The sequence below is a fragment of the Procambarus clarkii genome, chromosome 38, assembly GCF_040958095.1.
Source record: "Procambarus clarkii isolate CNS0578487 chromosome 38, FALCON_Pclarkii_2.0, whole genome shotgun sequence".
NCBI lineage: Eukaryota > Metazoa > Arthropoda > Malacostraca > Decapoda > Cambaridae > Procambarus > Procambarus clarkii.
In genome coordinates, this window is record NC_091187.1 from 20,272,713 (window position 1) to 20,287,092 (window position 14,380).

Genomic DNA, 14,380 nt, shown 5'->3' on the forward strand with positions numbered 1-14,380 from the left:
TTGTTTCAATTTTCATCTTTTTCTCTCCCTTTCTATTATGTGGCATGTAAATTTCTAGAGCTGCTGAGCCCATTCTTTTTCATGGCATTGATTTAGGTTTGAATTTTATAGCTGTTTTTCCCAACTTAGTTCTGTAAAGTCTTTATTAGTTCCCAGTTAATCTGTTTACTTCAAAAATTAAATTTGCTGGAGTGGCCTTGTAGGTCTGTTGCCTATGCTAGTCTGAACTTCAGTAATGTTGTGATCTGAGTAAATCGGTATTTGTAATCATTATGTTTCTGATCAGATCAATGTTATTTGTGAAAATAAGGTCTAGTCTGTTTTCTTGCTGGTTCTTCTATTTGATGGTTTGAGTTAGATCTATCGCACATCCTTATCTCGAGGTTATCTTGAGATGATTTCGGGTCTTAGTGTTCCTGTGGCCCGGTCATCGACCAGGCCTCCTTTTTGTTACCCCCCCTGCCCCAGGAAGCAGCCCATAGCAGCTGTCTAACTCCCAGGGTACCTATTTGCTGCTAGGTAACAGGTGCATCAGGGTGAAAGAAACTTTTGCCCATTTGTCTCCGCCTCCACCGGGGATCAAACCCAGGACCTTAGGACTACGAATCCAAAGCGCTGTCCACCCAGCTGTCAGGTGCCCTTGGCCCATCACTGGAATCCTTAAGTCATTTGTGTGCAATTTCTGATTTAAACTAATTCTTGGGATTCTCTTTGATATAACTTTGATATAAACATGACATTTAGTGAACATAATCGAACAAATATAACGGTGGGCTGGAAAATGATAGGATGGATTATGAGAACGTTCAAATCCAGCAATCCCACAGCATTGCTACAGGTATTACTATTTAAATCACTGGTGCTGTCCCATCTTGAGTACTGCTCAGTACTCACTTTCCCTTTCAGAGCAGGAGAGATTTTGGAATTAGAAGGAATACAGAGAACCTATTCAGCACATACAGAAACTATAAAACATCTAAGTTCTAGGGACTGTCTCAAAGCTCTCAAAATATACTCTCTGGAAAAGAGATGAGAAAGGTATCAAATAATATATACAGGGAAGATACTGGAAGGGTAGGTCCCAAATTTTCACAGTAGAATATGAAAGATATGGAAGGAAATGCAGAATAGAACCAGTGAGGAGTAGAGGTGCCATAGACACAATCAGAAAACAGTCTGAACATCAGGGGTCCATGACTAGTTGGCTGGACAGGTATTGTATTGAACAGGCTGTTTAATACCCTCCCAGCAAGCATTAGAAACACAGTACTAGTATTGCCGGAACAAAGATGGACGTCTTCAAGGTGCACTTAGACAAGTTCTTGTTTGAAGTGCTGGACATATACTGGGTTGTAGCGGATATGTGGGCTTGTAGGATTATGTTATCACAAGTTGAGGCTGGGCTCGGGAAGTAGAACAGCTCCCGAAACCCAGGTATGCTCCAGATATGATAACTGTATTTGCCAAATTCTTAAAATTTAAGTACCACAGGTTAAGTCCTCAAGCAAGATGATGTTTGGGCTGGGTTTTTGAGATTTTCTTAGTAGTATTCATTTTCATTAGTTGGTCTTTTTACTGCTGAAGATTTGCATGTGGTATCTTATTTACAAGAACAGTAACCACATTTTTGTGGTATCAGCACTTTCACCATATCATTTGTGGTGTTTTGTAGTTCAATGTAGTTGAATGTGTCTTTGATATACAGGCTGAGCCCATCCTGTAACCTGTGTTTTCTGTCACTTCTGAAAAGATTGTACTCCATGATTTATTTTCCAAGGTGGCATCTTTACTGAAGGGCTGAGGAAGTGGATGTGAGCCCATGTACCCATGGGAGTTTTAAATCTTATGTGGTATTTTAATACATCCCTAGACATGACGTGCAGGTAAAGGATTAATGGTGCTAACATCCCTGGATGTTATCATCAACGAGTTTACCAACATCACTAACATCCTCTAATATTTTGGATGTCCCCCATGATTAAAGACACATTAGTTGTCGTGTGAACCAAACCTGAGGTTAAAAAGTGTGTTCTCCATGATGGATGGATGTATATGCACTAATAAAGTACAGGAATTTTCCCCTCACAGGCATTCAGCTACCCGAGACACCCGTTTACCATGGGTGTAGTCACACATCACCTGACTGTTGTCTACATGTGTACCCACCATTTGTGTAAACGTATTGAAATGTGAGCCACAGTGTTGCCCTATCATGCTTTGGAATGGGAGATGAAGTCTTAAGAGTTAAGCATCTGTCCCATTTATTCATTTACTATTTATAACTTTCTTGAATGCAAGAGGAAATTTATCATTTCTGGCTTATTTTAAGTGTTAGGTCAAGATAAAAACAATATCTTGAATATTGAGACAGATTAAGATAGATTAAGAATATTGAAATAGATTCTTCCCTTTGGATAAGGGAAGGATATGTTATGATGGGAGAGGTTAAGACAGTATCCCCAAAAGCTTAACATCAAGAAGTTTACAAGTTAGCTATAATTCATTCTGAATTTGAATGAATTTCACAAGGCCCATGGCTAAGGACAAATCCTTAAGATTGTACAGTATTGCAGTATACAGTAGTATATAAATGTTCAGTTGTTTGTTGGTTACTTTATTTAAAATTGTCATCTGTTAATATTTTGCATGATATTTGTTAATGAATAGTGAAAGTAAGAAAAATTTCATTTTCCAGGTCAAATGTTTCAGACGCTATGGGTCGTGTGTCGGATGGTCCATCCTCTGGTTCCATGAGCACACCCTCCTCTTCTTTCCCCTATTCCTCATCATCATCATCATCCTCATCCAAGCATAGCTCAACATATAATTTACCCTTTGTGCTTCAGGACCATAATTATGGTGCTCCTCCTCCCCCAACGCCACCTCAGTCCCCACCTCCTTTACCATCTTCGTCGGGATCATCCGTGTATCACCAGTCATCTCACCACTTTCATCAGTCACATCATCAACACAGCCCTCAGCCTCACCAACACAGTCATCCTCACAATTTACAGTCACATGCCCAACAAAATACTAATAATATATACCATCCTCAACACAGACATCAATCTCATATTCATCCCCAACAGACCATCACACATACCAGTCCCTCTCCTAGATTAGGAATCATTACTTCATCGGGCCCATCTGTCTCTGTGTCGGGCTTGTTAACATCTCATCCTCTCAATACAATGCCACCTCACCGTCAGCAGTTCATGCCACATCCTAAGACAAGCATTTTTCCCTCGCCTCACATCCCACCACCTCCAGTAGAGCTACTCCAATCCCCTACTGCTATTACGGGACCCCCGCCCTCTTCCACTGGGGCAGAGACGGACGACGATTCGCGTTTAAGTGATCGGAGTTCATCTGTCGGACCATCTGGAGAAGAGACAGAAACTGCACCAGAGGGCGAAGGAGATGAGCAACCAATAGATGATTCTATTACCCGCTGTGTCTGTGATTTTTCCCATGACGATGGATATATGATCCAGTGTGATAGATGTTTGTAAGTAAACCATTCCTTTTGACAAGGGTACTTAGATTCTAAACTGGATAAGAGTTTTGAATTTGTTTCAGATACAGAATTATACTAGGCACTTAAATTACCAGCTTATGATCATTATTATTTAAATAATATGCAAAACACTTTTGTCATGCTAGGAAGGACATTTTGTGTATTGAATATAGTTTTATTCACTTCATGTACGTCATGGATTTTTTTTTTTAGTGTCTGGCAGCATGTAGACTGTATGGAAATAGACCGGGACAATATCCCAGACGAGTACCTGTGTGAAGCGTGTGATCCTAGACCAATAGATCGCTTCAAAGCTCGAGCACTGCAGATACGCAGACGGCAAGAAATTAAGGCTCACCTAGCTAGGTAGGTGTATCACTTTTCTTGTATTCCTGCTGTGAAACCTGTGTGTTAAGTAATTGCTGATGTTGCCAATTTATCTAATACTAAAAGTTCTTTTTATTTTAGACTGTCCTCTTCAGACTCTGATGATAATATCCCGGTGTCTAGTAAAGGGAGAGGAACTTTAGGGAAAATTCAAGAAAAGAAAGTTGTTAAGAAAAAGAAGGTCAAACAATTAAAGGACATGAAGAATGGGCGCAAGGGATCGCTGTCTTTGTTGAAGAAGACCAATCTTGTGAGTCCAGGCAACAATAATATTATCCCAGGCACAGAAGATAAGGAAAGGAGGATGCTAGTAAAGAGAAGAGTAAGTATTGTATTAAACTTAAGGAGAAATATAATTTTATCTAATAATATTATCTATTGTATGTAAATTGGTTAGGTAAATATATGTAGTATTTGAGATTATGATGTAAAAGTGAGAATAATTTTGGTGATTGCCACCCTTTTAAATATTTTAATATCATATAATAAAGGCTTGAGAAATATAGATGTAGTCACCATCCTGCTTTCCCAACTACTCACCATTGAAATAACAAGAAACTGTATTTGCTCAGATTGTTGGTTGTAAAATTTCATGCTCATAAAATTTCTAATTTAATGGCAGAAATAGATTACAATAAAGGTACACTAATTAGTGTAATCTGAAGATATTTGGATATTATACAAGTTCATTTTACACGAGTAAATAATATTGAGTAGCGCTGTACATGAAATGTCATATTATTATTCAAGTATGGTACAGTATAAGGGTTCCTCCACATTCATTCTTGGCCTAGCAAGTAGGCTGCGATGATAATTGAGGGAGGAGGTGAAGGTTTAGGCTAAGATGTTATTGGCTTAAGGTTATATGGAGGAAGATTATTAGAGGCTTTGGGCTTGTGATTTTGGTCCTCTTTGGCATGCTTGCAGCCAAAGCTCTGACCTTGGTCTTGTGTTCCCAGGCAGCACCATGATGACTTGGTGTCGGTTAGTTGCCACAGTACTGTGTATGTTGTTTACATCTCCTTCCCCACCTAGTGGACAGTTTTCCCTATTTTCTTCTCTATACTCCATAGTGAGACAGTTTAGGAAGCTACTGAGATGATCTTCATGTAAACGAGCATTGAATGTAATAAATGCCTTTTTCTAGTGGGCCATTCAGTAACTCCCCATTCCCACTCTTTTTCCCTTTTCCCATGGTGTGGTAATGGTCATTCATGGCCATATGTTTGGCCATGAATGATTGGGTTGGCAGCCCTGGGTTTCAGGTGACCTGTGCTTCCATTTGGTGGTGAACATGTGCTACAAGCCAATGGTTCAGTCTGGTTAATGATGGTTTGTATAGATCATAGTGGTCTTTGTTACTGTGGTGGTCCTATATTCCCCCAGACTCTCCCCTACCCTGTATTGTGTGGACAAGATTCACGTACTATTATAAGCTTCAAGACTCTGACACCTTTTGGCATTTGAGGACCAATTGCAAGTAATTATGAATATTACTAAAACATGTATAGTGAACCATGAAAGTGTTAGGATCATTAAGGAGTAGGCTTTGTTTTTGTTGGACAATACTCCTGCACCCCTCGTGACTCCTGCACGAGGGACCTCGTAGCCTGGTGGATAGCGCGCAGGACTCGTAATTCTGTGGCGCGGGTTCGATTCCCGCACGAGGCAGAAACAAATGGGCAAAGTTTCTTTCACCCTGAATGCCCCTGTTACCTAGCAGTAAATAGGTACCTGGGAGTTAGTCAGCTGTCATGGGCTGCTTCCTGGGGGTGGAGGCCTGGTCGAGGACCGGGCCGCGGGGACACTAAAAGCCCCGAAATCATCTCAAGATAACCTCAAGAACCACCCATGGTGTCGACAGTTTGAGGTCTGTTGATGGTAGGATTAAGTGACTGGCTTATTATTCAATCATAACCTCTCTAATCCAACTTTAAAATTAGGGTGTAATTTATAGTTCTAAGAGACTCAGAAAATTACTGTTGGAACAGAGACTGTACAAAAAAAAAAAAAGAGCTGTTGTAGTCGGAGACTACACAATCTCCATGTTGTAATGGAGACTGTGCAGAAAAAAAGAGTTGTTGGATCAGAGACTGTACAAAAACAAGAGCTGTTGGATCAGAGACTGCAAGAAAGAGCTGTTGGATCAGAGACTGCAGGAAAGAGCTGTTGGATCAGAGACTGCAGGAAAGAGCTGTTGATCAGAGACTGAGGGTTCTGACAACCGAAAACCCATAATTCGAGTTTAAGCTTTTTACTTCTCAACCCTAATAAAAATTCAGATTACTGAGACTTCTGTTGAACAATACCTGAATAAACTAAATTGTATTCCTTTTGGACTTTCCCAGTAAAAATTTGGTTAATTTAGATGTCAGGCTATCTTCTAGAGAGGTGGGCTTTGTATAATTCAGATTATCATGTGTAGACAGTAATTGTGATTTTTGACTTACCAGAGGTCAACTTCCATTTTCCTTGCCTAATCTGCTATTTCGCTGCTGTGTCTATATTGACATGTTTCTCATCCATCTAAAATCAACTGATCAAAATCTTAGCTACAGCATTCACAGTCTCTGCCCTGGTTGAGACTAGTTTGAGTTCACAGGGCAGTTTTCATTTCAGCAGAAACTGTGAAATTTTGGATTTCTATAGCTGAATCTGCATTCATGTTAGACCTTCAGGCTTCCTATGTATTTAAAATCATTCCGTGTTGAAGATGCTTGATTCTGCCTGCAGTCAGTGGGTGTTGGTTTTCTGTTTTCTACTTTTTTCTCTGATACATTTTATTTTGTCTTCCCTTCTACCAGAAGCTGATGCTGGCTCTTTGAAGATGGAGAGCTTTGTGGGCTGAGTGCATTTGCTTGCTTCCTTAAAGTGAGGGGGAAGGAGAGGAGGTGGGGGTTTTCAACTCTTATATTGAGTCCTAGTTTCTTCCCCAGGTTTCCTGCTTGTTCTGTCAGTATATCACCATGGGAATGTTTTTTCTTTAGATGACTCTTCTAGTGGAGCTTTGCCTGTATTACCTGACATTTAGACTGCTGATTGCACTACTCAGTATCACAAATGAGTTCTACCTAATTTATAGGAGTTGACTTTTCACTTGAACTTTGCCTTAGAGAGCAACCAAGTAGGATAACTCAGAAATGAGACTCTTGCTCATTCTTTGTCAATTCTTTTGTTTGTGTAGGGTTTATTTTGGGGCTATGTTGAAAATGGGGAGGCTGTAGTCAGAAGATGCTGTTGTGGTGTAGGTGCTGCTACCTGGTGGGCTAGTGGGTCATTAGCTAGCTTAGTTGAATCTTCTTGTGACGTCAAGTACCATTTGTAATGGCTTTGAGTGTATATGAATAAACCTTTTAGAGTTGATTTCAGGGTGGATTAAGCAATCACCATTGTTTTCCTTGACCGTACATTTTATTAAATTTCAGAGGAAAAGTAGCAGCATGAGTGGCGGAGAAGGTGTGAGCGATGACTCCAACAGTGGGCCTGTCGAGAGATTACGGGCATGGGTTGAAGGCTATGAAGTGGCTGTTACAAATCACTATTCCCCAGAACTACGTGCCAGGGTTCATGCTGCTCGTATTAATGGAGTATCTCCTGATTTACGAGCTTCCACACAAGGGGCAGTCTTAGGTCACCGGTGCAAGGTTATCGAGAATCCCCAACCGCTGTTTGATGTTTTTGACAGTAAGGTGAGATTTTTGAATATCCATTGGATCAGGGATTTACATTTTTTTTGCCAGCAATTATTTGTTTTATATCTGTTGTGCAATATATGTACTATATATATATATATATGGTTGATAATTATTCCTCATGATATTTATTGCAGATTCTTGTAGCAGCTACAAGGTTATCCATAAATACAGCCATCACAGAGTTTCAAGGCAAATACCTGTTAGCTTCACAATGGAATGCCCAGCAACCAGTTTTGGGCCAACCGTACCTGCCGTATGTCTTACAATACCACATGCCGAAGGAGGGCCTCACCGTCTGCGTGGATGCGAGAACCTATGGTAATGATGCCAGGTTCACTCGAAGATCGTGTCAACCTAACGCTGAGGTCAGTAATATCTTGCATTTTATATGGTTGTAACCTGACTCATCTATTTTATTACCTCTATCTCTAATATTGCTTCATCCTTCTAGCATGCTAGTAAGTTTTCCACATCAAAAGTTATGAAAATTTGTCTTTAAAAATTTTCTCGCAGAAAATTTGTCTCGACTGACGAGCTTTTGCTCGAGCGTTCCTGCTGGTTCTTGGACACCTCCGACGACAGTTTTCTTTGTTTCGCAAGTCGAGTTTTCAACATGACGAGCTCGGTGCCGGAACGGATTAAATTCGTTAATCGTGGTGCCACTGTACAAGATAGATGGTGTTGAGATTGCAAAAGGGATCTGAAAGTTACAATTAGTAAGAATTTAAAACCAAAACATCAATACAGTAATGTTCGTAATGAGGGGAAATAGAATTTATTTCTCGAAGTGTTGGTATTAAAACACCTGTTGTTGTTCTTCAGCTATATCTTGCTCTTGTTAGGCCCCCATGTAGATTTTGCAGTTCAGTTTTGGTCGCCACACTATAGAATAGATATAAATTCACTAGAATTTAGTGAAAGACGGCTCATGAAACCCTCTCTTGATTGTTGACCAGACCACACACTAGAAATTGAAGGGACGGCGACGTTTCGGTCCGTCCTGGACCATTCTCAAGTCGATTGTGATGAGGACAGGTAGGGACAGGCAATAAATAGGCAAGAGAGAGCTGAGGAGGAAAGTCAGGTGTAGGGGATAGTAGTAATGAGAACTGCAGCAGGCCTATTGGCCCATACGAAGCAGCTCCTATTATAACCACCGAAGGAGATAGTAATAGGAAAAAGAAGAGGATAGCAAGGGAGCGTAGGAGAAGACAATGAACAGAAAAAGGGAGAAGAGAGAAAGAAAAGGAAAGAGAAAGAAAGAAATGGAAGGGGGAAAGCTTATGTTAAGTCACGTTTGTTAGAAAGATTAGAGCATTTGAGTATATACTGTGAAAGGAAAGAGTCCACAGCAACAAAGCCAGGACTCAAGTTCATGTTGGGTACATTGTTTATAAGAGCCGATTCTACAAGACGGCGTCTGTGTAGAGTAGAGGCAGGAAAGATTATTTTGGAGGAAGACCAATCAATGGGATGATTAGAATCCCTCACATGGCAGAAGAGAGCATTGTTAGTGTCTGCAGACTTAACACTTCTCTTGTGTTCTTTAAGTCTGTCATTCAGTGTACGGCCAGTTTCGCCAAAGTATTGGAGAGGACAAGATGAACAGGAAATAGAGTAGACACCAGCAGCATTAGAAGCAGGAGGAGCAGTGTGAACTAGATTGCTACGAAGTGTGTTAGTTTGTCGAAAGGCGAGTTTCCCTCTCGCCTTTCTCTCCCTCTCTTGATTAGCTACAATCTAAACAAATCTAATTATTTTTAATGAAATCATAAGGTGTCTTCCTCTATGTATGCAGGTTCCCTAAGGAATTATAATTGCTTTTTGGTTTAGTACCTGAATGTCCAATATCTTGACTGAAGGATTTAAATTCTGAAAACTGTCATGAGATAAGGGAACCTGCTAGCAATTATTGGCTTAATAATTATTCTATTTATTAAAGCTCATATTTGATTCAGGTACGGCATGTGGTAGAAAGAGGATCCCTTCATTTATATTTAGTGACGACGAGAGATATCGCGGAAGGTGAGGAGGTAACTTTAGGCCTGGAGACAGCTAATTCCAACTTGGAACTGGTATGTTGTTTATCAGAAGAGCATGACTGCCAGGCACCCCAGGCCCCCAAGGTGGAGCAAACATCTCCAGTGCCTACTACTCCTCACAAGAAAAATGGTCTCATTCTAAGGTACGATAATTTTTAACCAGATGATTTTATTTTCTTGCAAATTCAGTTAAATATAGTTCTTTTTATATAAAACATTATATCAAGGTTTTAAGAAACCCCCTTGTTTATCTAAGTATGGGGTTCACTCTCTATAGTCACTGTGACTAGAGAGGGTGAGGTTTTCAACAGATATGCTGAGAGGGATTTGTGATTATGAATTGTTTTGCAGAACAGTGTAATGTTTGAGGTCTATGTAAAATATTACTGTAGTTCTGTTTTATTGTTAAAATTAATTTATGATTTTATAATAGTTTTTATTTCCTTTGCATTCCCTTTAGTGATCAGGTTGATGCTAGGTTATTTACAAGAAACAAAAAAATACAGCTTAGAACTTGCAATATTTCTTTACTTAGTTAAATGCTGTGTAGAAAATGGGAAATTGAGTTTGGTTTAAAGACAAGTGGTTATACTCAATCAAATACATGATACTTTATTAATAGGAACAAGATCCATTTATGGGCACTCCTGACCTCACTCAGAGAACCTTCTTGACTATTTTATAGTTCAGGTTTGCATAAATATTTGTTATCTAAAAGTTGTCAAAAGGTAAATCTCAAAATAATCACACAAAAATAAAGAAGGGAAAGTTATCTGCAGTTCAGTAGAATCCCATTTAAACAGAACTAGCTTGATCTGAAGTCTAGATGTATTGGCAGTAGACATTAGACTAATTGGCCAATAGTTCAGCACAAGTGGTTTATATCCTATTTACTTAAAAATTGGCACTACCTTCGCAACTCTCCACAACTCTGGTGTTACTGCTTGGCTCTAACAACATATTAAATACACATGAAAAGGGCACACTCGCCTAATGTTTGTGTGCTTTAAGTGTACGGGCAAATACTTTGCTTTTTGGGATTTGTTGGGCTCTGATTTTTCAGTTTTAATTGGTAACCACTGAACCACTTAACCACCATCTATATACTGTAGATTTATTCAACCACATGTAAACTATCAAGTACAGGGTTTAATATCTCTTTTTGTAAGTATAGAGATGAATTACTTATAATACCATTTTTTTTTTTATTAGTGTCAGTTTTCTGACCCATCTTATTTTTCAATGGAGCAGTCTTATACTAATCCTTTCATTTTTATTTATACTGTACTGTATATCTGATGGACCAAAGTTATCGACTACCAGCATCAGTGAGCAATAACTTGGAAATAAATTTCTTATACATGACTACTTTATAACCAGCTAGTCAACAGTTGGGGAAGGAGTTGTAAGTGAATCATAAGTTTGCCATGGCCATTGATGCTGACCACAGTGGAAATTTATCTGTTGTATACCTGTCGATGGTTTTGAGGATCAACATCCCTGCAGCCCGGTCTCTGACCAGGCCTCCTGCTTGGTTGTTAGGTTAACCAGGCTGTTTGATGCAGCTGCTCTCAGCCTGATGTATGAGTCACAACTTGGTTGATCAGGTATCCTTTGAAGGTGTTCATCAAGTTCTCTTTTGAACATTGCAAGAAGTCAGCCAGTTATGCCCCATTTGTGTTAGAGGGAGTGTTGAAAAGTCTTGGGGAGGTTCATGTTGATTAAGTTTTCTGTGTGCCAGTTGCACTTCTACATTTCATTGGGCTGTTTTGCACATCCTGCCATGCCTTCTGATCTCGTGTGGTGTTATTTATATGTGCAGATTTGGAACCAGTCCTAGTATTGTATTTCCCAAGTGTAAATTATTATCTCTCTTTCCTGCCTGCTCTCTAGGGAATGCTGATTTAAAATTTTTAAGTGGATCCAATAATTTAATGTTTTATTGTATGGATTCTATTGGCAAAAGAAATTTGCACACTTTCAAGGTCAGCAATTTCTCTATCTTTGAATGGGGCTGTTATTGTGCAATAATATTCTGCTCTAGGGAGTGTGTGTGTGTGTGTGTTAAGAAGTATCATTGGCGTGATATCTCCTGTTTGAAAGGTTCTTGTTATCCAGCCTGTCATTTTTTTGCAGTTGGGACAGCTACTTTTTTGTGTTCCTAAAAAGTGAGGTCTTCCAACATGATTATTATTAAATATTCTACATTGCTTTTTCTTGACCTGAATCACTTCATAACTAGAGTAGAAAAGCAAAATATTCATGGATTCTTTGAGTGTCAGTAATCAGTAATCACCGGTGTGGAGTTTATTTAAAACAATTTCATTTAGTTGTCTGCACAAATAGTTATGATTAGCTACTTACTTATTTAGCTACTAATTTACTATTTGATTGCTTACAACTGAGATCATAAAGAAAATGTTTGTTTTAATAAGTTCCAACATCAAAAGAATAATAAATATTGAAGTAGTCAATGTTCAATTAATAATAATGAAGACTAAGTTGTGGTGGTACATTTGTAGCGTCAGCAGCTGGGAGTCCCTTGGTTATGGGTTCAAGTCACCTCAGAGCTCCAGTTCATTTTCTTATTGAAGTATTTGTATGGGATAATAATTATTTTTGTTTATTATGTGATTTTGGGTCAAGATATTGGCATTGAAGCACTATTTAACTAATTATTTCTTAAAACTCTGGAACAATAACAGTAAAAGATATATTAGCTGCATAATCAAGCAAGTGATTAAGGCATTGCTTTCCATCATACACCACAAGCATAACACCAAGTCACCAGCATGTGGATAAAATGCAACTGGATAAATTAAGCAAAATAACAGCAAGTGAATAATAGATAAAATCACAAGTTTTGGGGAGACAAACGATGGCCTAAAAAAAAACTAATTAACTTGTATTACAGTATCAAAATTACTACTTCATCCAAGGTGGCTGGGCCATAGTCCTTATTTTTATTGTCTACTTTATTACCGTACCTTACCTTACCTTACAAATTTTACCAAATTCCCCATTATGATTCTATGACCACTCACATCAAACCGAAAATTCAACTAATGTAAAAGTAAGTAGCCAGTTAACAAGCAATGTAGTTGCTATTAAATATTCATGAAACAAAAATTTAAAATATAGGAAAGCAATGGCCTGCAGAGAATATTTGTTTCAGGGAAAACCAGTACCACTTGATAAGGAAGCAGGGAGTATGTCCCAGCAGAGGTCGTCAAATCTTTACAATACAGTACCAGGCAAGTGAATGAGGCAGATGGTGGATCAGGACCCCAGATGACCTGGGCTGCCATCTAGTGGCTGCTGAGGGAGTTGGAGTTAGGGTTGTTCACCCATTGCCAACTATCACACTCATTGTTTTCCACATTTTAATATTTTTTCAAAGCAGTGGTTTGTTTTGTCTTTTTTTCCTGGTCATTTTTCAGTTTTTGGGTTGATCTCGGATCCACATGCTCTTGTCTCCTCATAGAGGGAATCTGAATCAGTTTCCAGTCCAGGTACATCAGTGCTTACCTATCAATGGCTGTGTACGAGTGAATCCTAGCCATTTTCCTCATACTGTTTTTCTTAAAATTGTTGATGGAATGTTGGCCTCGGAGGCCTGGTATTATGATTGTAAGGCTTAGCAGTACCAGCACAGAGGCTTTGTGAACCTACCAGAAAAGAGTATTTCATTACATTCAAGGCTATATTTTTATTTCAGAAACAGTGCTAATGTTGATACAAAGTTCTTGTGCTGGCCACAAACACAGGCATTTTTAATATACATTACTTAAATGTGACTTAGTGAGGCAGTTTTCATTATTGCTACACATACTGTTAGTCAGAGTGTAGGCAGTGGAAACTGCTCAGCACTGACAGGAAGGCCAAATTTTATTTTAGTGCTTCTTCAGGTTACTTGGATATTTAGAGGCACTGAGGTTACCTGGGATGAGGCATTCCTAAAAGTAACAGATACAGTAATCAGGTACATAATTAAGTTGCATGCCTATCAAATTTCTTCTTAGGCTATGCATTTCCATATATATAATGCAACCCATTTTTTCATTAAAACAGCAACAAGAAAAATTTCAAAAAGCAACAACTACAGCTACAGCTGCGTACCAGTAAAAGAACCACATCAACAGAAAGCAGAAATAGTGATAACATCATAACACCAATTGTAAACAGCGCTCCAGTTACTCCTGTGAAACAGCGAAGAGCATCTGGTTGTGGCAAGTCTCCTGCGAAGTCTCCTAGTGTATCTGTATCTAGTTCACCAGATGACATTGGAAAAGATTCAATCCTCACTACGCTACCAACAACTCTACCTACTCCTGAAATGCCTAAATGTTTAGACAAACAGCAGCAGCAAAAGATGACTCGTGAGGAGCGTAAAATAGCTGCTTACATGAAAGCTTTTGAACGAATGGAAAAAGCTGCACAGCGAAGACAAGAGATGGAGAAGAAGAAAGAGGAGGATAAATGTAAGGACCCAAAGGATAAGGATAAAAAGCGTTGTGAAGGAGAAGAAGATGATTGGGAGAAGACGAGTAGTGCTGATGAATGTGTGAGAAATACACCCGGTGCTGAGAGGAGTAGACGAAAAGGGTAGGTACACTAAAAAAAAAAAGAAATATATTTAAGATTTTTACTTGCTTATTTTTTTGTGGGTTATTTATATGGCTTCTAAATAAACGTGCTACTTATAAAACTTAAATATAAATAAATAATTTTTTAAATAG

General features: G+C 38.9%; 1 protein-coding gene across 13 annotated transcripts in view; it reads left to right on the top strand.

The window, feature by feature from the left end:
* upSET overlaps positions 1 to 14,380 on the top strand; it is a 109,095-nt gene that overhangs the window by 44,740 nt on the left and 49,975 nt on the right. For 8 of the 13 annotated variants that reach the window (XM_045764756.2, XM_045764752.2, XM_069337849.1 and 5 more), the window contains 7 exons: positions 2,696 to 3,508; positions 3,731 to 3,883; positions 3,971 to 4,226; positions 7,330 to 7,593; positions 7,734 to 7,964; positions 9,558 to 9,784; positions 13,713 to 14,246. In XM_045764756.2, the coding sequence (XP_045620712.2) occupies positions 2,696 to 3,508; positions 3,731 to 3,883; positions 3,971 to 4,226; positions 7,330 to 7,593; positions 7,734 to 7,964; positions 9,558 to 9,784; positions 13,713 to 14,246 (2,478 nt within the window). Of the gene's footprint in view, positions 1 to 2,088; positions 2,244 to 2,695; positions 3,509 to 3,730; positions 3,884 to 3,970; positions 4,227 to 7,329; positions 7,594 to 7,733; positions 7,965 to 9,557; positions 9,785 to 13,712; positions 14,247 to 14,380 lie in introns of all 13 variants that reach the window. The other 5 variants (XM_069337852.1, XM_069337850.1, XM_045764753.2 and 2 more) reach the window with 3 other exon arrangements.